Consider the following 25,500-nt stretch of genomic DNA (forward strand, 5'->3'; position numbering starts at 1 on the left):
CTTGCAGATAACTGCCTTCTTGCTGTGTCCTCACATGGCCTTTCATCTGAGTGCCAGGAGAGAGGATATTGAGCTTTCTGATGTTGATGTATATTCTTGTAAAGATTCTACCCTTCTGACCTCATTCAACTTTAATTACTTCCTTAGAGGCCCCATTACCAAATACAGTGACATTAGGGGTTAGGGTCTCAACATATGCATTTTTGGGGACAAAAACATTCAGTCCATAAGAGGAACCCAGACTCAGCTAGGGCTATGGGTTCTTTTAGACCCAGTGCTGCCCCTTAATAGCCAGCTGATTTCAGGTAGTGCACTTAACTGCCCAGTTTCTTCATCTGTAATATATTGGATTATCATAGTACCCTGTTTGCCTCATGGCGTTGCTATAACTATTTAATAAGATAATATGTTTAATAATTTACAATAACGTGTAATTGTTGGGGTGCCTGGGTGGCTCAGTCGGTTAAGCATCCGACTTCAGCTCAGGTCATGATCTCACAGTTCATGAGTTTGAGCCCCGCATCGGACTCTGTGCTGATATGATAGCTCAGAGCCTGGAGTCTGCTTCAGATTCTGTGTCGTCTTCTCTCTCTGCCCCTCCCTGCTCACACTCTTCTCTCTCTCTCTCAAAAAATTAAATAAACATTAAAAAAAATAATGTGTAATTAATAATATACTTAATTGTAAGTAATTATATAAAGAATTCTACATATGTGAGAGAGTATGATAATCATTAACTCTCCAAATATAAACCCATCTTAATAATACTTATTAAAATCAGAGAAGTTAAGAAACATGATATTCTCCAGAACACTAGGGCTTTTCTTGTAAAAAGAAGTATTGCTTCAGGTATTCTCATAATTATTCTGTAGTGTATATGCTTATCAGTTGGACTTATGGACTAAATAAAATATATAGACTCGCTTTGATGTCTCATCAAAAATTTAGTTTAGGTGAGAGAGTATTGAATTATCAGCTCTAGAATATACAAAAAGATTGCTTATTTGCTAGAGCTGAGAAGGAATTTTTATTCCCATAAATATGATGTACATTGTACTTCAATCATATGGTAAATTTTGGGGCTCCTAGGTGGCTCAGTTGGTTAAGCATCCAGCTCTTGACTTTGGCTCAGGTAATTATCTCACGGTTTGTGAGTTCAAGCCCAGCATCGGGCTCTGTGCTGACCGTACAGAACCTGCTTGGGATTCTCTCTCTCTCCCTCTCTCTCTTCCCCTTCCCCACTCATGCTCTCTTTCTCTCTCAAATAAATAAACTTAAAAAGAAACTTAAAAGAGTGGTAAATTTTAATTACAACTCAAAAAGTTGAACTAAAATGGGCTTTTGCTGTTATCCTGGAAAAAACTCTATTTCCCTATATTTAAAAGAGGAAAAATAGTATCTTGAGCTGTTTGGAGAAAAGGCACTCTCTAGAATTCCAAGATTTGGGGGCACCTGGGTGACTCAGTCAGTTAAGCATCTGAATCTTGATTTTGGCTCAAGTTATGATCTCACCATTTGGGAGCTCAAGCCCTGCATCAGGCCTGCTGAGGACTCTCTGCCCCTTCCCCATGCACATGAGCCCTCCATATCTGTCTCTCAAAATAAATAAATAAATATTAAAAAAAAAAAGCTTAAAAAAAAGAATTTCAAGATTTTATTGAATGTTCTATAATATAATCTTTATCAACACATTTATAAAGTACTAGTGTAAAATTTTCAGTCTTAATTTGAAGTGCTAATCTAGTTATGTGAGAATTATTTTGTTAAATGAAATTTTAGACCTAATCTCCATTTTTCTTAATACAATTTGTGGATATTTGTTGAACCCTCTCTTTTGAGATGTTAATCAGATGTTAATTTCCTTAAAGGATCTCCAAACTTTAAATGATAACCAACCAAATGCAAGAATGTTAAAGTTGTTACAAGGTTTCATAAGGCTTTTTGCCACAAATGTGGTTAAGTACAAAAATAGATGCAAGGTTTATCTTAACATTCTGAGATTTAAAGAAAATGTTGCAGAGTCTTTAGACCTATTTTAAGTGTATATAGCTTTTATATGATATTAAGCAATCTTTTCAATTTATCTTCTAATGAACCTAGTGTCCATTTTTAGGTAAACAGGATTTCCCCAGCATCCCCCTCTGTGTAAACATACACAGTAGTATGCAAAAGAAGCATAATGATGGGACAAATATTTACTACTTGATTTTGCTAATTCTTACATATATTATCCCTGTTGTGAGTGACTCCTGTGTGGAGAAAACTGATAGTATCAGTGATAGATCACTGTAGGTTTTGTTGTTGGTTTTTTTTATTTTTGGTGGGTGGGGAGAGAAGTTAAACAAGATCATTTATTTAGACAGCATGGATTCTCTCTGCAAGCAAAACTAATGCTCTCCTAGATTTGGAACGGCCTCTGAGATTTTATTTCTTAGTTACAGTGATTATTGAACAGTGATATAGAATTGACACGTGTTTTGCTTAGCTGAATTTACTTTTTATACAAAACATTTTCTGAGTCAAATAATACCAACTTTTCATCCTGGCTCAAATTTGGAAAGTTATTTGGGAAGCTTTATAAATAATTACATTGACTATTAGTTGGAAGAGTATTTAGACGTAGATTAGAAAAGATGAGACATTTATGAATTTTGATATTGCATATTTATGATTTTGAAGTTACTTATATACATATTACATTTGTTCGTGGTACTTCTTCTCTTCTCCCCAAAGAAGGAATTCAGATGGATAAACTTTGTTAAGTTACTGCAGATAATTCTGATGACTTCTAAAATTTAGTAAGAATAAATCATGTGTATATTTCAGATGTATGAATCAATTGCTTTAGGCAGTTTTTCTTTTGATCTTATCACAGTAAGGTTATTTTATGAAGTCTTTATAGTTTTCTGAGGAAAAGTTGTTATTGTATTTTCAAATCACTCTTGTCTGAAAGTCTTATTAAAGATTTCTGGAGATTATGACATTCTGATGTGAAAACTTGCCTCCTTTAGATTTATTTAAAAATGTTTATGATATTTCTGGAAAAAATACTAATTGTCATTTTTTTCTCTCACAGCTTCATATCCTCCAATTCAGCCTCATCCTCTAATAAAACATCAGCAGATTCCTCTTCATTCACCACCTCCCAAGGTTTCCCATCATCAGCTGATATTGCAACAGCAGCAACAGCAAATTCAGCCAATCACACTTCAGAATCCAACTCAAGACCCACCCCCATCCCAGCACTGTATGCCACTCCAAAACCATGGCCTTCCTCCAGCACCTACTAATGCCCAGTCACAGCATTGTTCACCAATTCAGAGCCATCCCCCTTCTTTAACAATGTCTCCTAGCCAGTCACAGTCAGCACAGCAGTCTGTAGTGGTGTCTCCTCCACCGCCTCATTCACCAAGTCAGTCTCCTACTATAATTATTCATCCACAAGCACTTATTCAGCCACACCCTCTTGTGTCATCAGCTCTCCAGCCAGGGTCAAACCTGCAGCAGTCCACTGCTAATCAGGTGCAACCTACAGCACAGCTGAATCTTCCATCCCATCTTCCACTTCCAGCTTCCCCTGTCGTACACATTGGCCCAGTTCAGCAGTCCGCTTTGGTGTCCCCAGGTCAGCAGATTGTGTCTCCAACATCACACCAGCCATATTCAACCCTGCAGTCCTCTCCAATCCCAATTGCAACCCCTCCACAGATGTCGACATCTCCTCCAGCTCAGATTCCACCACTGCCCTTGCAGTCTATGCAGTCTTTACAAGTGCAGCCTGAAATTCTATCCCAGGGCCAGGTTTTGGTGCAGAATGCTTTGGTGTCAGAAGAGGAGCTTCCAGCTGCAGAAGCTTTGGTCCAGTTGCCATTTCAGACTCTTCCTCCTCCACAGACTGTTGCGGTAAACCTACAAGTACAACCACCAGCACCTGTTGATCCACCAGTGGTAAGCCCTTGGAAGCTCTTTGACTTTCTTGCTGAACTGAGAGTAAAAACTTTTTTTCCCACATTATGTTATATTGCTAGATCTAAATGCCTATGAATTTAAAAAGCTTGAAATTTCCATCTGTCAGTGTCTGACAAACATGCTATATGGGCAAAAAAAAAAATGCCATTTGTTGTAGTATGGTTGCATGCTTGATAATTTGTGATGGTTATTAAAGTCCCTCGTTAATTTTATTACTATTTAAACAAATCCATCTGCTATCTTTACAGAGTTGATTTTTTTTCCCCAAGGGAATGCATTTGAACCAGTGTCATCTGCACAAAGTTTTTTCTCTTAAGGTGATTATCCTTCATAGATCCCTTCTGTTGGCTTGTATGTTCTTAAACGTATGGTTTATCTACCTGACCTTTTTGGTTGTGTGCATTCTGAAGTCCTGGGCCTTTAGGGGCTTTGGTTTCAAGGTGGAGGTATGCTTGTATGATGTAATTTTTGGGTACAATTATATTTTGTAATTAAGTTTTGTAAAAAAAAATAAATCTATTCTAGGAAAGAATCCAAGTTTGCAAAAAACATTAACTGTAGACCATCTTTTAGAATTACTAAACTTGTGATTTTTAAATTTCTATGAAGGGAAAATATGTACTTAAGATTTCTCATTTAAAAAGCTAAAAAAACTGAGTGGATGAATTGAATCTGAAGATGAAAAAATCCACTGGGAGGAGTAAAAGTTTTGAATAATTGAGATAGATCGTGGTGAAATTTTTAGAATAAACCTTTAGCAAAAGTACTTGTTGCCTAGAAAATTATCCTGGAGAATTTTTTTTTAACATTCTCTAAAAGGCTTTAAATTTATAAAATGATTTACAATAAAAGTTGAAATAAGATTGTTAAATGTCTAGGCAGAATGATCAAATCCATAATTAGTTTATAACTGAGGAAGACAGTCTTCCCAAAGGAGGTTTTGTATTAAACCTCACTGAAGCGGTTTTATCACTTAAAAATTAATAACCACTAATTCAGAAAGGAAAGGAGTTTCAAAGTCTGTTCCTCAATGGGAAACATTTTGGTTCACAGGATGCAAATTTATAGATTCTTTATTCTTGTCATCCTCATTGATGTTTATATGCATAGAGAGATTGAATTCCACTTTGATTTACTTTTATGAAAAACGATTTGACTGGCTTAGAGGAACGTGTAGTTCTTAATCTTGGGGGTCGTGGGTTCAAGCCCTATGTTGAATGTAGAGAGTACTAAAAAAAAAATAATAACAACTTGACAGAAACAGCAATGGGAATCTAGAAATAAGTTTGTCATTCAGTTATCGTGTCTCCATATCTGTTAGATTTCTGAAGAATTTACAGTGGATATTGTAACATAAAAAACACAGGCTTCAAAGTGTACAGTAATTACAAGTAAAAAGTAAAATTTCTTTCTGTGCCTACTATTTTTCTAGTTATCTTTGTTAGGAGAAACTTTGGGATAGAAATATCGGGGCACCTGGGTGGCTCAGTTGGTTGAGCATTCGACTTCAGCTCAGGTCATGATCTCCCGGTTTGTGAGTTCGAGCCCCGCGTCGGGCTCTGTGCTGACATCTCAGAGCCTGGAGCCTGCTTTGGATCCTGTGCCTCCCTCTCTCTCTGCCCTCCCCTACTTGTGCACTCTCTTTCTCTCCCTCTCTCTCTCTCTCTCTGTGTCTCTCAAAAATAAAAATAAACATTAAAATAAATTTAAAAAATAATTTTATTTTAATGAATATAAAAATAATAATTAAAAAATGTACGTTATCTTATTTTGGAGTTTTTTTGGGTTTTTTCCCCCATGAAAATAGTACATTTTTCTGCTATCACTGGTGTGGTCATACATACTGTAGATGTTTCTGTGTTATTTTTTATCTTTCTCAAAGATAAATTTATTAAACTACATTTTTCTTTTATTACCTTTGATCAAATCTGATTTTTTTTTATCAAATCATATTTCTTTGTGAATTACACATTTCTTCAGTTTCCTGGTTGTTTCAGATATTTAAAGATAGGAATATATATTTATTTAAGAGATGTAACATTTTGAAAGATAAGTATGAATATCGAAGTTAAATCAGGGTATTTTTTTTTTTTTTTTAATTTTTATTTTAGAGTGTGGGGGAGAGAGACAGGGGGAAAGAGAGAATCCCAAGCAGGCTCCACACCCAGTGCAGAGCCCGATGTCGGGCTCAATCCCATGACTCTGGGATCATGACCTGAGCTGAAATCAAGAGTCAGACGCTCAACCAACTGAGTCACCCAGGTGCCCCCATCAGTGCAGTTCTTAAAAATATATATTATAAAAGATACATTTATGAAACTAACATTTTTCATTGATATATGGGTATGATGTGTGACAGTAGATAATTTAGAACCAATAAATGTCCCACAGTTTATTTAGGAAAAGTAGACAGATAGGACTAAGGTACTTTATTGAGGTAAGTTTGACAGTCATTGCTAGTTTTAGAATAGTTTTAGTTATGGGCTAAACAGAAATTGTGTTGTGGAGTTTCCTAATCTTGTGAGTAAAACATCAACTTCTTTGTCTTATTCAATATTTTAGTTGTTGCACTTAGATTTTTTATGTTTAATGGTGCCAGATGTCTGTGATAGATAGATTTCCTACTTTTTTTATTAACTTATTTTGCCTTTACATAGCAGATTTGGAAGAAAGTATGTTTAGTTAGAATTACCTATAAAGAATGAAAATTATTTTATAATATTCTTTCATAGATTATTTCAGAATATGCTATTAATGACTCTTTTTATCCTTTCAAACTTGTTCATTATTTTTAAAAAATCAGTTCTTTGCATGATTAGACTTTGTGGCAGCATGAATATTAAAGAGAGAATTTAAACATTTTAAGAAAATAATAAAGGAATGCTGCACAGGTGTACCTTAACTGGTTGATAAAACCATACTTTTCCAATAACCTCTGATTAACATACCTGCCACTGTCAAATTAAGGTAATCGCTATGACAGATGCCCCTCGTTAGAAGATTTTTTTTCTTCCCTTTAACCCTTAGGACATTCCTTTTGGATGACTTTACCTGTGTTGGACATTATCATCATTTAAAAACAATTGTCATGTGAACAGATACTAGCAGCTTTCATTATTGTACTGTACGATAATGAATGACTGCTTTCACTTCTGAGGATCCAGACGGTTAAGGAATCTCCCTTGGTGAAACAGGTTTCCAGATGCAGGGGTGGGAGCAAATAATTTTTTTTTTAATTTTTTTAACATTTATTTATTTTTGAGACAGAGAGAGAGCATGAACATGGGAGGGGCAGAGAGAGAGGGAGACACAGAATCGGAAACAGGCTCCAGGCTCTGAGCTGTCAGCACAGAGCCCGATGCGGGGCTCGAACTCACGGACCATGAGATCATGACCTGAGCCGAAGTCGGCCGCTTAACCGACTCAGCCACCCAGGTGTCCCAATAATTTTTAAAAATGTAGCCTACTTAGTTGATTCACATCACAGTTCTGGATATCATATTTGGTATAAAATTATCAGCAACAGGAGGATTAAAGTTACTTTTTTAGAATTTTTAAATTTTTTAAAAGGAAAAGATCTTTTTTTTTTTTTCTTTTAAGATATTTTATTCCTGGGTGGGTCAGTTGGTTAAGCAACTGACTTTGGCTCAGGTCGTGATCTCACCATTTATGAGTTCATGCCCCACATCGGGTAAGCTTGAGCCCCACTTCAGGCTCCATGCTGTCAGCATGGGATTATCTCTGCCCCTCACTCACTTATGTTCCCTCCCTCCCTCCCTCCCTCTCCCTCCCTCCCTCTCTCCCTCTCCCTCCCTCCCTCTCTCCCTCTCCCTCCCTCCCTCTCTCTCCCTCCCTCCCTCCCTCTCTCTCTCCCTCCCTCCCTCCCTCTCTCTCTCCCTCTCTCTCTTTCTCTCTCTCAGAAAAAACAAACAAACAATTAGAGGCTTTGGAAGTTAGGTGTTTTTTGTTTTTTTTAATTTTAATTTTATTTTAGGTTTATTTATTTATTTATTTTGAGAGAGAGCATGAGCAGGGGAGGGGCAGAGAGAGGGGGAGTGAAGAATCCCAAGCAAGCAGACTCTGCACTAATAGTACAAGGCTTGAACTCATGAACCATGAGATCATGACCTGAGCTGAACAAGGGTCACACGCTTAATTTTTTTTTTTTTTAAACTGTATTGCTGTTAGCTATGCCTTTGTAGATGAAACTTGATAGTCCCTTTTATAACATTTGGTTTATGTTGGTTTTAGAAATCTTGATCACTTTTATATTGACCAAGATATACTTCAAATCACCAAGCTTTTTCAATAGTTTGATTAAAATATAGTATAAAAAATACGTATAGTATTAGATATCACCTCAAGTTTTTTGTGAATGTTGTTGAAAGGTTTTTTGTTTTAACATTTATTATAATTATTAATCAGCTTAAGTAATCTTAAAAACTTACGACCTTTGTAAATTTAAGTAATAAGCTTTGTATATTAGAAAAAGGAACTGCTTTGTGGTTTTGTTTTTTGTAACCTATCATCTTTCAAAAATAATGATTAAATAGGGTCGCCTGGGCAGCTTAGTTGGTTAAGCCTCCAACTTCGGCTCAGGTCATGATCTCACAGTTCGTGGGTTTGAGCCCCATGTCGGGCCCTGTGCTGACTGCTGGAGCCTGGAGCCTGCTTCAGATTCTGTCTGTCACTCTCTCTGCCCCTCCCCTGACTCACACTCTGTCTCTCACGCTCTCTCAAAAATAAACATTAAATAAAAAAAATTAAAAGTAATGATTAAATAATGATGACAAAAATAGTCTAGAAGTGGACTTTGAAAACAGCCTTAAGTTTAATGAAAAATTATTTTTAGTTACATAGTACCTTCTCAGATTGAGTCCATGTTTTCTTAAGTATACTCTTTAGCATTGGATTACAAAGGTCAAGTTAAAAAATTAAAAACTTTGTAAGTATGAAACAATATTGAAGAACTAAAAATAATGTGTCAGATGGCTTAGGAGTGGTGGATTTGGGTGTGTATTAATTCAAGGACATGTATTTTCTGTTTACCTGATACTAGCTTATAAAAATTCATTAGATTCTTGAGTAGGTCAGAAGATTAAAGAATTAAAGATGTAATTGCATATCTTTTTTGTATGTTCTTAGATGTTATTTTTCATAATTTAATCTTTAATTCACATAAATATAATAAAGAAGAACCTGGGGTATAGTCCTTTACGCAGTCCCTGGTATATTATGTGTCATTTTGGAGAATTACTTAGTGTGCTTGTGAAAAGTACTAGCATTTATTTTTATTTATGACAGTTGGAAGTTAATAGAAACAATAGCAAATTCCCCAATTAGTTATTGAGTGTATAAGATCAAAATTTTTTTTAATTTTTTTAATTTTATTCTTAAAATTAAGAATATGTCCTGACTTGACTGTCACCTTTTGGGAAACTTTAGTAATTTGTAGCCTAGATACTGATTCGCAACTTACTTTCAGTGAAATATTTTCGAGCATTATGAAAAACCTCATTTGAGTTGTTTCAAAGTTTTCTTTTCAACCTGTTAAATAGAAACTAAAATAGTTTCAACTCTGCTTCCATAGTCGTTTTGCCTTTTTAAAATTTAAAACACTTAGAATTTATTTTTTTTTCAATTAAGTTAGGAACACCTTAGTAAATATATTTTTAGAAACCTTTTAAGGCAGTGTGGTTTGTCATTGTAGGTTTATCAAGTAGAAGATGTGTGTGAAGAAGAAATGCCAGAAGAGTCAGATGAATGTGTTCGGATGGACAGAACGCCGCCACCACCCACACTGTCTCCAGCAGCTATAACCGTGGGGAGAGAAGATTTGACTTCTGAACATCCTTTGTTAGGTGAGGAAATACCTAAATTTGGGGAAATTTTCTGCTAGGTAAATGTTAGTAATAAAGTTGAGTAAAGTAAAATTAATGAAGTGTAATAAAGTGAGTATAGAACCCCCACTGGAAATGATTTTAAACTAGTTTTTTTTTTTTTTTTTTAATTTTTTTTTTCAATGTTTATTTTTGGGACAGAGAGAGACAGAGCATGAACGGGGGAGGGGAAGAGAGAGAGGGAGACACAGAATCGGAAACAGGCTCCAGGCTCTGAGCCATCAGCCCAGAGCCCGACGCGGGGCTCGAACTCACGGACCGCGAGATCGTGACCTGGCTGAAGTCGGACGCTTAACCGACTGCGCCACCCAGGCTCCCCTAAACTAGTTTTTTATGTAATTAATTACAGCAAAACATAATAGAATTCAAGATTTTCTTTTTGTTTCTTTTTTTTTTCCATGAGAAACAAAACAATTGATGAAGAGCCACCCAAGTGAGAAACATACTTTAGCCTTCTAATTTTTAGTAGTTTTTACAGATATGTTTTATATGCCCAATCAGGTTCATTGGTCAAGCTATTTCTAAGCTTAAAAATTAGGGTAAATCAAAGTTCTATAAAAAGATTTCACTTATGTTTTCCAGAAATCACAAAACATTCTGAGTCATATCTGGCATTCCTCGTAATTACTTGTGATCCAGGCTGAGTACATTTTTAAAAATATTCTTTCCCAGACAGTTCTTAAATTAAGCCTCACTAATTCTTTACTAGAGACATGGATTAAAAAAAATCGTTGTCCTTAAGCATTTAAATTTTTATTCACTACTTTAGTGCTACCCATGAAATCAAGTAAATCTTCTGTATGCTCCTCACGATATTAACGTGACTGTGAATCCTAGGTATTTTACTTAAAACATTTTACAAAACATTATATAAAACATTTACTAAAACTAAAACATTTACTAAAATAAAACTCATATATAGCCCTCTGTCTAGATCTTAAAAAAATACATCCCATGTTAGATTTTAATTAATTTATCTGTGTATCTATTTAATAAAAGCTTTTCTTTTTTTCCTTCTTTTTAAAAGAACATTTTTAAAGTAAACTCTGCTTCCAACATGGGGCTCACACTCATGACCCTGAAATCAAGAGCTGCATGCTCTGCCCACTGAGCCAGCCAGGTGCCCCCATGTTAGATTTTTAAAAACTATGAATATTTAGTTTAGATCAGGGTTGGCAAACTACAGTTCATGCTTTAAATCTTTTCTGCTGTCTATTTTTGCATGTCCCATGAGCTGAGGATAGTTTTAAAAGTTCTAAGTGGTAGAGGAAGATCAAAAGAAGAGTAATATTTCATGCCATGTGAAATTATGCAGAATTGAAATTTCATTGTCCATAAATAAAATTCTATACAACACAGCTACGTTCATTTATTCAAATATTGTCTATGTTTACTTTCGTATTCTTGTGGCAAAGAGGAGTAGTTGTAGAGCCCGTATGGTTCTTTACAGAAAGCTTGATCCAGATAATAGTCATCTTGATTCAGTCTTCCTTGTAAGTATTCAGTCCTCTTGAATATCTTATGACTCTCGTGATTATTTACAGTAAATAAGAACCCCTGTCACAGGTACAGACACAGATTGTAACAGGACACTGACTTTGCTACCAAAGCTACTCTTGCCATCCCTTTGTTTCAGTTGTGCCCCAACTCTAACCCTTATTCCCTTACTATCCGTGAGAATCTCTGAAGGCACAAAAAGGGAGAAATCAGTTTTCTTCCAACATTTTCTCCCTCCTGAAAAACAGAAAATGTTTAGTCAGTAAAATTAGATAAAATATTTAAGACAAGTTTAATATTGCCTTTGTTTACTCAAAGTAATACCACAAAAACTAGATTTAGGAAAATCTAACTATGGTATTAAATCTTTGTAGTTTCTCTACACTGAAAATGGATTTAATTTTGCTGCAGAGTTCCTGGAGTTTGATTTAAAGACAGAAATAAAAGTGTAATTGGATACTAACCTTGCATTGTGACTGTGACTGAATTACCTTAAAAGCATTACTCATGGCAACACAAAGAAAGTTTAAGCACTTGAAATACTGGAACACAAACACAGCTTCACATTTTTTCCCTCAGGAACACAGTTCAGGATTCTGTCACGTGTATCTCTCAGGCTAAATTGTCTAGGTACAGTGTAGAGAATCTTCTTCTCATTTACTTCATACCTACTACTCTTCTGTAGTGTCTATGAAAGGGCAGAGCAAGCACAAGTTGATTTTTTAGAATAGCTCTCAGCAAATCATAAAATAAGCAAACCTGCAAAAACAGAGGGATTTGTTCCCATCCAGTATTTTTGTAAATCTCTAAAAATTCCATACAAGTAAAAAGCATCTGTTAAAAAAAAGCTCATGGGGGTTCCTGGGTGGCTCAGCCGGTTAAGCGTCCGACTTCAGCTCAGGTCATGATCTCTCAGTTCGTGAGTTCAAGCCCCACGTCAGGCTCTGTGCTGACAGCTCAGAGACAGGAGCCTGCTTCGGATTCTGTGTCTTCCTCTCTCTCTGTTCGTCCCCTGCTGGCACTCTGTTTTTGTCTCTCTTTGTCAAAAATAAATAAAGATTAAAAAAAAATTTTAAAAAAGCTCACAGATCTTGTTCAGAAAATGAGACTTTGAATAAGTAGAGTACCTTGTGGCAAAGTCCTATTACTTGTGTTTTCTCTTGTAGTTATCTTAAATCTAGAGAATGTAATAATTTTTCTACTTTCATAACATCAGTGTTTCTCACCTGTTTTTATTTTTAACAGCTGATTATATATACTGGCAAGTAATAGCTATTAGCCTCTTCAAAAAGTCAGTAACTTACAGCTCTATTTTTAACAACATTTAGGACTCTGTGTAAGATTGGCACATTTGTATGTGTGATCTAAAAATCAGTTGGAACATACACCAAGCAATATTTTCTGAATAAGCCAAATTACACTTAATGCAGCTTTATATTTCTAAAGTAACAAAATATCTATAAATCTGTAAGGAACATTAATATTTTATCTTATTTTTCAGTACCCCCATAGATTTATATTTTCTTTCAAACATAAAACATGGCTTTCAATCCCACTTTATAATTTTATAATTTAATTTCCTTTTACTCTATGAGTAAATGTGAAGATTTGGTAATGTGGGATAGAATTTTTCTGGAGTTCCTCAGTTTCATAATGCATGCATACAATAACACTGCATGTGTTCCGTGAAATCAATAAACTAGCATTTTTCTGTTGACTTTCTTGTTTAGTTTTTAATAAAGGATTGTGTAATTTAAAAATTTCTTTAAATCTTTATAAAATTTATTTTTGAGAGACTGAGCGAGAGTGGGAGAGGGGCAGAGAGAAGGGGAGACACAGTCTGGAGGCAGGCTCCAGGCTCTGAGCTGTCAGCACAGAGCCTGATGCAGGGCTCAAACTCATGGACCGTGAGATGAAATCAGACACCTAACTGACAGAGCCACCCGGGCGCCCCAAGGATTGTGTAATTTTTAACAGGTTTTCCAGTACAGTTTATTTTGGTGGATTATTTGGTGGAACTAGGTTAATAAATGGCTTATAATAACAGTGCTGTGATCAGATATATTATATGATGTTAATCACATTCGTGTTCTTGAGTGTGAATTGTTAGCTTTTCCATTTCTGAGATTATACAGATGATCGCTACACTGTATTGTTAGCTGAAAATTTTATTCTTTAGGGATTCCTGTTTCTTCTCTACCTAACTGGGCTATATTTTGAGCATTTTTGATAGTGGTGTCAACCCTTTTCATACTGATGATGGAGAGGAGTTACCACAGCAATTATAAGAGCATTGTCTCAAGAACTGATTCCCTAGGTTAGTATCCCACCAGCTCCATTACTTAATTAGTTGTGTGTCCTTGACCAAGTTTCTTTATCTTCCTGTTTCCCTTGGGCTAGTTTTGAGGATTAATTGACTTACAACCTGTGAGGCATTTGCACAGTACCTGGCATGTAAGTGCTCAGTAAATCATACTATTATCTTTACACATGGGCTCTTTTTTTTTTATCTTTCTCAGACATCTCTAGTCACTGATATTTTTAGCTTTCAGCCGGTTCTTTCTATTTCATACAGTCAGTAAAGTTTGGTGCTAACCTATGGCTTTCATACAGTTTGGTGCTATTGTACGGCTAGGTAAAGCCTCTGTCATAGGCTGTGGGGTCTATCTTAATGTGGTCATCAGAGTTTGAAGGGGAGGAATCACAGTGATCCAGCCCAATGTTTTGCAATTGCCTGGTACTAAAGTGTTTCTCCAAACTGACATACACATTGCCACTGAAGAGGTATTAAAAAAATGTACATGGATTGGATTAGCCTTACTGCTTGAAATAAACGTGATGAATGCTGTGTAATCCTTTAAAAATCTCTACTTCATGGATTTTATGATCCTTTTTTATTTAAGTGTACTTTCAGAGTACTCCCCACCAACCACCCCCCCCCCCATGCCATCTGGAATATATAAACAGGAACACGGGGAATTTAATATCTGTTTAGCTTAAAAAATTTTTAAAAAGCAACAATTTTCATATTCTTGACATTCTAAAATATTTTTGTGTCTTATGGGGCAAGGTTGGAATGTAACCTGTAACCAAGGTTGGAATGATAACTTTTAGCAAGTTATCCCCTTCTGTAAAGTGGGGATAATAGTGGCTTCTATCTCATTAAATGAGATTAAATATAAAGTTCTTAGGATGGTGTTTTAAAGCACTAGATCGTAACTATTGTTGCTGTTAATGTTTATTCTTGAATCTTTTTCATATTTGCCTGCACAGAATGATAAAGATAAAAACTGACTTTTCTTTTTCAGAGCAAGTGGAATTACCTGCTGTGGCATCAGTCAGTGCTTCAGTAATTAAATCTCCATCAGATCCTTCACATGTTTCTGTTCCTCCACCTCCACTCTTACTTCCAGCTGCTACCACAAGGAGTAATAGTACTTCTGTACCAAGCAGCATTCCCAGTATAGAAAACAAACCTCCACAGGCTATTGTTAAACCACAGATTTTAACGCATGTTATTGAAGGCTTTGTGATTCAGGAGGGATTGGAGCCATTTCCTGTAAGTAGTAAGCAAATTTGTATTTTTAAAAATTATTCATGTAGTATTATTTTTAAATGTAGTGTATTGTTCTTTAATAAACTGCTTGTAATTTTGTTTCAAAAAAGTTGTTGGAGTGCCAGGGTGGCTCCCGTCGGTTGAGCATCCAACTTTGGTTCAGGTCATGATCTCGTAGACTGTGAGTTCGAGCCCCTGCATCAGACTCTGTGCTGACAGTTTGGAGTCTGGAGCCTGCTTCAGATTTTATGTCTCCCTCTCTCTCTGCCCCTCCCCCACTTGTGTGTGCATACGCGCGCGCGCTCGCTCTCTCTCTCTCTCTCTGTCTCTGTCTCTCTCTCTGTCTCTCACACACACACACACACACACACACACACACACACACAATACTAAACATTAAAAAAAAAAAAGTCAATCTCTTGCCTGGAATTTCTCTCTATATATATTCTTTATATATTTCCAAATACATTTCTAGAATTTTTATACTAGCTATATATAAACTAAGAAAAATTTCAGGATATTAAGGATGTCGATTTTTATAATTTTTAGAGAAAGATAGTTGGAAGTTTATTCCAGTGAAATAAATTTTTAAATTCTTTTTAAGGGGACTGAAATTACACAAAAGTGCCTTATGTTTCTAAGATGGTGTTTCTTTCCCTTTTTTTTTTTTTTGTTTTTTATTCTTTTTTTTTTCCTCTTAAATTTCTTTCAAGAGAGAACGAGAGAGCAAGTGGGCGAGGGGCAGAGAAAAAGAGGGAGAGAATCCCAAGCAGGCTCTGCACTGTTGGCACAGAGCCCTACCTGGGGCTCAGTCCCACAAACCATGAGATCATGACCTGAGCCAAGATCAAGAGTCAGATGCTTAACTGAGCCATGCAGGCACCCCTAAAATGGTGTTTCTTATGTAGTGTGATTACTTTGTGAACTTTTAACTTAAGTGCATGAAATCATAACTTCCTAGTGACCTAATATTTCTGAAGTTATCCAGTTGGTTTAAATTAGCAAATAGATTTTCTCATTCTTAAATCTCTGCCTTCAGTCAGATTTTAAAAATGGTTTAAAAATGTTTAAAAATGTTTTAAAATCTTCACATCAAAATGGAGGTGCTGTTTCTGTCAGAGAGTCTTATGATTTGAGACTAGTTGTATGTAATTTATATGCTAATACCTAGAGAAGAACATTTTTCCTTAGAAAATAAATCAAAGACAGGTGGCCAAAGTCAAAGCCAAATAAGACAAGGAAACAAAATAATTCCCTTCAAAGGCCTTTGAATCATCTGGGTTTTTAGATTTATGGGTGGTGAAGATGTTGCATTGTGATAGTGGGTTGCCTCATCATTTGCCTTTCTTTTCAGTTAACTGCGTGTATTAAATGTGGATCTCCTATAGGAATTCTGATAGTGGAACAACAGTCTTTTTTCCCTGTTCCTCAGGGTTTGGATTCTGGCAGTGCTGCATACTGTAACCTTTGTTAAGTCACTCAACCTTTTTGATCTTCATTTTTGCTCATATGGCAAATGGAGATTATACTTTGCTCTTAGGGTTGTTGTGAGGATTAAATGTGCGTAAATTGTTTTGTGCAGCGCCTGGAGCTTAATATCCATAGCTGCTATTATTAATAATTATTAATGTCAACTATAACTTTTTTTCCTGATTACAAAAGTAATGACATTATTTTAAATGGAAGATATGGGAAATGGACAGAACAAATAATCCTCAGTAATACCACAATGTGTATTGTTTTATATACATATATTTCATATTATCAAGACTATTATATATACAGTTCTGCATCTGTCACATAGTATATTTAGAGCATTTGTTTTCTCATATGATAAATAGTACTTTGGGAATATTTTGAAAGGTTACATAATACTCTGCTTTATGAACAACTATAATTTATGTAATTCTTCCATTATTGTTGGGCGTTTTAGGTTTCTATTATGTAATAATTTCTTTAGCCATAATGGGGTGTCTGGGTGGCTCAGTCAATTAAGCATTCGACTCTTGATTTTGTCTCAGGTCATGGTCTCACAGTTCATGAGATCGAGCCCCAGGCCAGGCTCTACACTGACAGTGCAGAGCCTGCTAGGGATTCTCTGTCTCACTCTCTCTGCCCCTCCCCTGCTTGTGCATGTGCTCTCTCAAAATAAATAAAAGATAAATAGTAATAATTTCTTTAGGATGAATTCCTAGAAGTACAGATACTGGATCACATTACATATGTATTCATAAGACTCATGGTATATATATTGCTAAATTGTTTTCTGGAAAGATTATTTAAATATATTCACACAGCAGAAGTGTAAACTCTTAGTAGCACTGCATATTACAGTTTCTTTAGTAATACCTTTTTGTAAATTTTACTTGAGGCATAATGTATATACTAACTGAAATGAACAAAATTTAAAAGTTCACAGGTGATTATTCTCTGAAGTTAAATGTAGAATTTACAGTAAGCATCATTTACCATCTGTGGCAGATACTGGAGACTTAACCAGCATTCTTAAATAGAAATAGGAGGTTCTATTTCAGATTAGCTGAAAGTTCACTAGCAAATCAGTAAATGTTTTTTTTTTTGAGTTGTTTTTGCTGAAAATATTTCTGAAATAAGTATTCATGACTTAACCAAGTATACTGAACATAAGTGAATATTGTTGATTTTAATGTTAATGTTTGAGGATTTTTCCAATTCTTTTTGTGATTATATTGGATTAGGCTGCTGAATTAGGAGTCAGGAGACTTGAGTTCTAGGCCTGATTCTGCTTCTGTAAAGAAATCACCTAAACACTTTGAACATTAGTTCTCTTGCTTTTTTAAAAAAATATTTATTTGAGAGAGAGAGAACGCACGCATATGCGAGCAGGGGTGGGGCAGAGAGAGGGAGAGTGAGAGGTGGAGAGAAAGAATCTCAAGCAGGCTCTGTGCTTTGAATGGAGCCCAATGCAGGGCTCGATCTCACAAACCATGAGATCATGACCTGAGCCAAAATCAAGAGTCTGATGCTTAACCAACTGAGCTACCCAGGTGCCCTATAGTTCTCTTATTTTTAAAATACATACAATAATGATCTATCCTAAGGCGGTAACTCTTTAAGTAAAAAGTTTTGTACGTGAAAAATAAATCTTAAAAGTTGTTGCAGAAAAAAAATAAGTTGAGGATACTGGCTAATCAAAATTTATTACATATTTTTCAAAACATGAAAATATGTAATTTTTTTTAATGTTTGTTTTTGAGACATAGTGTGTGAGCTGGGGAGGGGCAGAGAGAGAGAGGGAGACAGGATCTGAAGCAGGCTCCGTGCCACAGTCCAGTGTGGGGCTCGAACTCACGAACTGTGAGATCATGACCTGAGCCAAAGTCAGATGCTTAGCCGACTGAGCCCCCAAGGTGCCCCAAAGACATTTTTAAACTATTTGCTTAAACTAGAACACTAGGTTCTATTTGACAGATTTTGAAGCATCCATATTGGTGATGACTTGAAATACAAACTGTTGATGTCTAGATTGCCTAAAATTTTCTTAATGATGGACCTGATTGGCTGAACAAGTAAATTATCACAGATACTATTCATTTCAAGAGGGTTTTTTTAACTAAGTTTTTTTTTTTTAAGATTTTTTTTTTTATTTGTTTTGAGAGAGACAGAGAGAGAGTCAGTCCCAAGCAGGCTCTGCGCTGTCAGTGCAGAGCCAGACATGGGACTCAGTCTCATGAACCGTGAGATCATGACCTGAGCTGAAATCAAGAGTTGGATGCTTAACCGACTGAGCCACCCAGGGGCCCCTTAACCAAGTTATTTCTGAAAAACCTTTTAAAAGATTGTTTTATTCTCTCATTTAAAGGTGAGCCGTTCGTCTTTGCTAATAGAACAGCCTGTGAAAAAAAGGCCTCTTTTGGATAATCAGGTGATAAACTCTGTGTGTGTTCAGCCAGAGCTACAGAATAATACAAAGCATGGAGATAATTCATCTGACACAGAAATGGAAGACATGATTGCTGAAGGTTTGTGGATTTTACTTAAGATACTGTTTAAATTAACTTTGACTTTTACTGCTTGAAACACAATATGGATTTTTATTCTACACATATTTTCACACTGGGAAGACAAAAGTAAATGGAAAGCTAATCAGACCTTTAATGGCTAAATAATTCAAATAGCAAGATGTTTAATTTGCATAATGTCAGATTGACCTTTGAAGGAGTGTGGGAGGGAAAAGTTCCCCTATATACGAAAGTAGTTCAGAATTTTAGCATCAAAACAACCAGTTCTCTTTTTCTAAGGAGACTGAGTTTGCTTAAAATTTTAAAACTCCTGGGTTGTTTGGTTTTAGGCTTTCCATAGTCTGATGTTTGATGTCAGGTGGGAATTATAGTTGTATTAAGGATGTACCTGTCAATCAAGAAGTAACTAAATTTGTTCAAAGAGGAAAATATCACTAAATCTTCTTATTGTTAGAGACTACTCTTTTAAAGACTTTAGTCTAATAGTGAATATTCCAGAATGAACACAAATACATTCAGAACTGATACCTTTTATTGATTCTGATCATGGTCCTGTCCTTGCAACACAGTTGAATCAAATAACATTCAGTGTAGCCAGGGCTGCACAGTAGTGGTTTTATAAACATCTGTGTCAAAGTAGTTGTCCTCAGTATCTTAGTGTATTTCATCTGAAATTAATTTTCACATGCTTATTGAGCATGTACTGTGTGCCTGTACTTTGCTAAATTAAACAAAATAGCATGCTGGTAAACAAAAATGTAATTGTCTTTGCCCACAGTTTGCCTGATTATTAAAAGGAAGGCACCTGTGTCATTGTTACTACCTTATAAACTGTTGCAGTATATTCATCCCTGGTTTATTTTTTATTTGAACAGGGAAGAGTATGATAGTATCAAATTTGGTTTTACTGCTAATTTATATTGAGATCAGTTTGGTTTCTTTTACTTAAAAAAATGTTAACAATGAGAAATTTCAAACCTACACAAATCAGAATTGTATAATGAATCCTCACCCAGACTCAACACTGTTACCCGATTTCAAACATTATTTTTGCCACGCTAGTTTCATCCATCTCTTTTGTTTTCCTCCCTCCGTTTCCCCCTTCTTCCTTTCTGTCACTTTTCTCTTTCTCTTCTTTTCTTCCCTCCTCCTTTCTGTTAAAAAAAAAAGTCCTCATTTCATTGCGCATTTCTAAAAATATATACGGGGCATCTGGGTGGCTCAGGCAGTTAAGTGTCTGACGTCAGTCAGGTGATGATCTCGCAGTTCGTGAATTTGAGCCCTGTGTTGGGCTCCCTGCTGTCAGCATAGAGCCTGCTTCAGCTCCTCTGTCTCCCTCTGTCTGCCCCTCCCCCCTCCCAAAAACAAACATTAAGGAAAAACCCACTAAGTTAAAAAAAAAATTTTTAAATAAATAAAAATGCATACATTTTCTCATATAATAACTATAATGCTGTGTCACATGAAACAATATTAATAGTAATTCTTTGAGGTCATCTAGTACCTGGTTCATATTGAGATTTCCTCAATTATATAAATTGTATAAATATCCTTTTATAGTTATTTTTCAAATCAGAATCCAACAATGTCTGCATTTTACCTTTTGTTATGAATTTAATTTCACTTAATTCCTGAATACTTTAGTTATACATACTATTCTGAGAAAATGTTTCATTTGAGCTGAAGAATAGTAAAGATGAATGTACAGGGATTTTTTTTTTTTTTTTTTTTTTTTTTGGCCTATAGCTACAATAAGGGTATATATGAACATTCTAAACTTAAAAGCACATATAATGTGCTGTCTTGTGTGTATACATTGGAGAAAAATGGAAAACTGTTTAGGAAGTTTCACAGCATATGCCATATATTCATGGTTTATAATATAATAGACATACAGCGTATGTTAGACTGTGCTAGAACCTGAGAGGAGCTTTTGACCTAGTAGGAACTGATGAATGTAAGATAGCTAAGGAGTAACATATAGTAAGTTTTAAATGAAGTATATAGACAGTATGAACTTGGGACTTTAAAATAAGTTTTAAAACTAGTTGAGATAAACCACATTGTGCTTTTATAACCACAATGAAGTATCATCTCACACAAGTCAGAATGGCTAGTATCAAAAAGATAAGAAGTGTTGGTGAGGATGTAGAGAAAAGGGAACCCTCATGTATGGTTGGTGGGAATGTAAATTGATGCGATCACTATGGAGAATAGTATGATGGTTTCTCAGAAAACTAAAAAAAGACATAGCATATGATCTAGTAATTCCACTTTTGGGTATTTACCCAAAGAAAATGAAAACATTAATTTAAAAAGATATATGCACCCCTGTATTTACTGCATCATTATTTATAGTACCCAAGATGTGGAAGCAGCCCGTGTCCATCAATAGGTGAATGAATAAATATGTAGTATATATCACAATGGAATATTACTCAGCCATAAAAAAGAATGGAATTTTGCTATTTGTGACAACATGGATGGACCTATAGGGTGTTACGCTAAATGAAATAAATCAGACAATCTGATTTCGCTTATATGTGAATTCTAAAAGATAAAACAAGCAGGGGAGCCTGTGTGGCTCGGTTGAGCGTCTGACTCTTGACCTCAGCTTAGGTCATGATCCCAGGGTTGTTGTGGGATCAGGCTCCACATCAGGCTCTGTGCTAAGCATGGAGCCTGCTTAAGATTCGCATGCTCGCTCACTCTGTCTCTCTCTCTCTCTCCCCTCCCTCCTCTCCCTGCTCTCTTTCTCTCTAAAAAAATAAAAATAAAAAAATAACCACAGAAAGAAATAGACTTACAAATATGGAGAACAAACTGGTGGTTGCCAAAGGAGAGAGGATGGGAGGATGGGTGAAATTAGTGCAGGAGATTAAAAGGTACAGACTTCCAGCCATAAAATAATTAAGTCACGTGGCTGGAAAGTACAGTATAGGGAATATAGTAGTATTGTTACACATTTGTAGCAAGTATTTCATAATGCATATAATTGCTGAATGACTATCTTGTGTACCTGAAACTAATTTGTCAATTATACTTCAATTAAAAAAAACCCTGGTTGATGGAATGTTCTGAATATGTCTGTTAAATCCATCTGGTACAGTGTGTCATTCAAAGTCATTGTTTCCTTGTTGATTTTCTGTTTGGATGATCTGTTCATCCGTGTAAATGGGGTGTTAAAGTCTGCTACTATTATTACTGTCGATGATATCCTTTGTATTTGTTATTAACTATTTTACGTATTTGGGTGCTTTGACATTGGGTGCATAAATATTTACAATTGTTATATCCTCTGTTATACCCTCTTGTTGGATTGTCCCTTTTATTATTATATAGTGTCCTTTGTCTCTTCTTACAGTCTGTTTTAAAGTCTATTTTGTCTGATGTAAGTATTGCTATCCTAGATTTCCTTTGACATCCATTTGCATGATAAATGTTTCTCCGTCCCCTCCTTTTCAATCTACAGTTGTCTTTTGGTCTGAAATGAGTCGCTTATAGGCAGCATATAGATGGGTCTTGCTTTTTTATCCACCCTGTCACCCTGTGTCTTTTGATTGGAGCATTTAGTCCATTTACATTCAAAGTAATTACTGATATGTGTCTATTGACACTTTGTTACTTGTTTTATGGTTGTTTCTATAGAACACTTGAAAAGAATGCAAACTGGTACAGCCACTGTGGAAAACACTATGGAGGTTCCTCAAAAAATTAAAAATAGAACTACTCTCCATTCCAATAATCGGAGTATTGGGTGTTTCCCCCCAAAATACAAAAACGCTAATCCAAAGGGATACATGCAACCTATGTTTACTGCAGCATTATTTATAATAACCAGCACTGGAAGCAGCCCAAGTGTCTAGTGATAGATGAATATATAAAGAAAATGTGATATTTACATACAATGGAATATTATCCAGCCATAAAAAAGAATGAAATTTTGCCATTTGCAACAACATGGATAGAGCTAGAGAGTATCACGCTAAGTGAAATAAATCAGTTAGACAAAGATAACATAAGATCTCACTTACATGTGGAATTTAAGAAACAAAACAAATGAGCAAAGGAAAAAGGAGACAAACCAAGAAACAGAGTCTTAACTATCAAGAACAAACTGATGGTTACCAGAGGGGAAGTGGGGGAACTAGGTGATGGGATTAAAGATTATGCTGATGGAAAACAACAGCAACAACAAACCTGGTGGAGATTATTGCCAGTTTGGTAAGTTTTCTGTAAAGATGGGGTTTGACCTGGGATGATAAAACACAGATTTAAGTTAATGAACAGGAAGAACCTTTTAAGTTGGAACCATGAATAAATGTACAAAGGATGTGCAGTAACTTCATAAGGCGCCAGCAAAAAGCAGACTGTTGGGTTAGAGAAGTAATGAGAAGTAAGACTGGCAGAATAAGATTGTAGAGCATCTTGGATATTTGACCAAGTAGTTAGGAGTTATCTTTTCAAGAGGATGGTTACTGAAGATTTTTAGGCAGGTAACATGAAAAGAGGGTTTTTGGAAACTGCTGGTCATCTGTAGGATGAATGTAGGTTTGGCATGTAATTGGTACTTGTAGTTATGTTGAGAAGAGAAAGGAAAGGATTTATGGAGAATAAGGCAAAGGGTAGTTTAACAGGGTAAGTTACCAGAGTAAGGCAAAGAAAGATTTAAAGATGATTAATCTGAGCAAGGAGTAAGTAGTAAATAAACCATAGAGATCTAATGCATAATATAATTGCTTGGAGACTAAAACTGAAGTATTCCAACCACTAAACAGGAAGGATAACAGGGTGATGGAGGTGCTAAATATTGCTACAATAGCAATCATCATATATAAATGTAACACATTGTACATTTAAATTTGCACAGTGTTATAAGGTAAATGTAGTCCATGAAAAAGACGAATCTGTTTCACAGTAGAGATATTTACATAGAATATGCCAAATTTTTAAATATTTAATTTCCCAAGGTAATTTTATAAAGTTTTTCTATTACTGTGTACTTCACTGTTTATGGGAAGTACTGTAGGGTGAAATGGTGAGGTCATTTATTTAGTGGCTTTTAGTAGTATATACAGTTTAATTCAGTAGAATAAAACTTAGTGTAAGGATTATTCTGGCATCTAAGCTGCCAGTGTGTTAGGGCTCTGTCATCCCTAGAATGTTGCTTTCATTTCTAAGATAGTTAATCTTCATTTTCACATTCTAAAGAGTGAGTTGGGGGAAAGGGCATCACACGTCATGAATGGCCACACCTTGGGCAGAAACTGTAGTTTTTGTTTTCAGAGACCCTATGTCTTGTTACAAATTAGGATTTGTTGCTGTAGGAGAAAAGTGAAGAATGGAAGGGGGAGAATTACCAGCTGTCTGTGCCATAGACTCCTATCTTTATTAGCTGAAGCAACAGTTTTTGAACTCTTTTGGCTCTGTAATTTTTTATTCACCAATGTAGAAAAGTAGACTTGTTAACATTACCAAATTTGTTAAAATTCTGACAAACATTGGAACAGATTTTTTTTTTTAATTTTTTTTAAATGTTTTTATTTATTTTGAGACAGAGAGAGACAGAGCACGAGCAGGGGAGGAGCAGAGAGAGAGAGAGACCCAGAAACCGAAGCAGGCTCCAGGCTCTGAGCTGTCAGCACAGAGCCCGATGCGGGGCTTGAACTCACGGACTGTGAGATCATGACTTGAGCCGAAGTCGGACGCTCAACCGACTGAGCCACCCAGGTGCCCCGAGGAACAGATTTTTGAATCTGTTAATGTTCCTCTCTTCATTATGAGAAATAAAGCTGATGTTCATTTTTTGTTAGGTTGTTAGCCCTTAGACCATACCTGTTTGGACCCAAAACATTTCTTCTTCTTTATAAGGTATTCTAGCCTATTATCACATGTTGTATATTGCGACATTAATTAATAGAAACTTTTTAAACAAAGCTTTCAGTGTAGTCTGGAAGTGGAACAACTTGATGTCCAGACTCTTTAGGGCCAGATTGGTGTCAGTGGTAGGTGACTGAGAGGTTCTGTCTCCTGTATAGGCTTTTCAAAGTCAGTTCAGGTTTCAAGCATGACAAAGTGAAAACAATACTGGAAGTTGTGACATCAGGTCCCAGGAATGTGTTGTTGAGCCACAGTTGTGTAAAAGGCATTTCTAGGTCATTGGAAGGAGTAATTTTAGTTTTACTTCTTTTGAGACCATTTCTTCTTCATTGCTACTTAGCAGATGAGTTTTACTTATGAAGATAGTCCTGAAAAATTTTTTAAAATGACCTCTTGCTAGTTCATGATTTGATCAGTCATGATGATGTATTTGGATGTCCCCTGGAACTTCAGATATTTCAGAGTATGTTTTTAGTAGCTGTAGCCGTCTTATGTTGCTTTAGCACTTTGCCATTGCTTCTCCAATAACACTAGGATAGACTGCCTAAACTTCCTGAGAACATGTCATCCATGCCTACATTTCAGAGTCTCTTTATCTTAATAAGCCTTTGGTTAAATGAGTAACATAGAAAAGCACACATGGAACTCATAGCTAAAAGCTTTAATTAGTAAAGTGTGTTTCGTGTATTTTACATAA

The 25,500-nt window shown here is 35.7% G+C and overlaps 1 protein-coding gene and 1 long non-coding RNA gene across 7 annotated transcripts in view; one reads left to right on the top strand and one right to left on the bottom strand.

Annotated features, from left to right (window-relative positions):
- The window catches only part of PHC3 (polyhomeotic homolog 3), an 83,116-nt gene that overhangs the window by 38,156 nt on the left and 19,460 nt on the right, over positions 1-25,500 (top strand). For 5 of the 6 annotated variants that reach the window (XM_023260408.2, XM_023260412.2, XM_023260413.2 and 2 more), the window contains 5 exons: positions 3,077-3,948; positions 4,239-4,286; positions 9,680-9,830; positions 14,675-14,925; positions 18,764-18,923. In XM_023260408.2, coding sequence (XP_023116176.1) covers positions 3,077-3,948; positions 4,239-4,286; positions 9,680-9,830; positions 14,675-14,925; positions 18,764-18,923 — 1,482 coding nt within the window. The remainder of the gene's footprint in view (positions 1-3,076; positions 3,949-4,238; positions 4,287-9,679; positions 9,831-14,674; positions 14,926-18,763; positions 18,924-25,500) is intronic. The other variant, XM_023260411.2, reaches the window with a different exon arrangement.
- On the bottom strand, positions 11,214-12,322 carry LOC111562272. Its single transcript, XR_002745361.2, has 2 exons — positions 11,831-12,322; positions 11,214-11,603 (listed from the first exon to the last, which is right to left on the bottom strand). It is a non-coding gene; the product is annotated as an uncharacterized LOC111562272 (long non-coding RNA).

Source organism: Felis catus, chromosome C2 (assembly GCF_018350175.1).
Source record: "Felis catus isolate Fca126 chromosome C2, F.catus_Fca126_mat1.0, whole genome shotgun sequence".
Taxonomy (NCBI): domain Eukaryota; kingdom Metazoa; phylum Chordata; class Mammalia; order Carnivora; family Felidae; genus Felis; species Felis catus.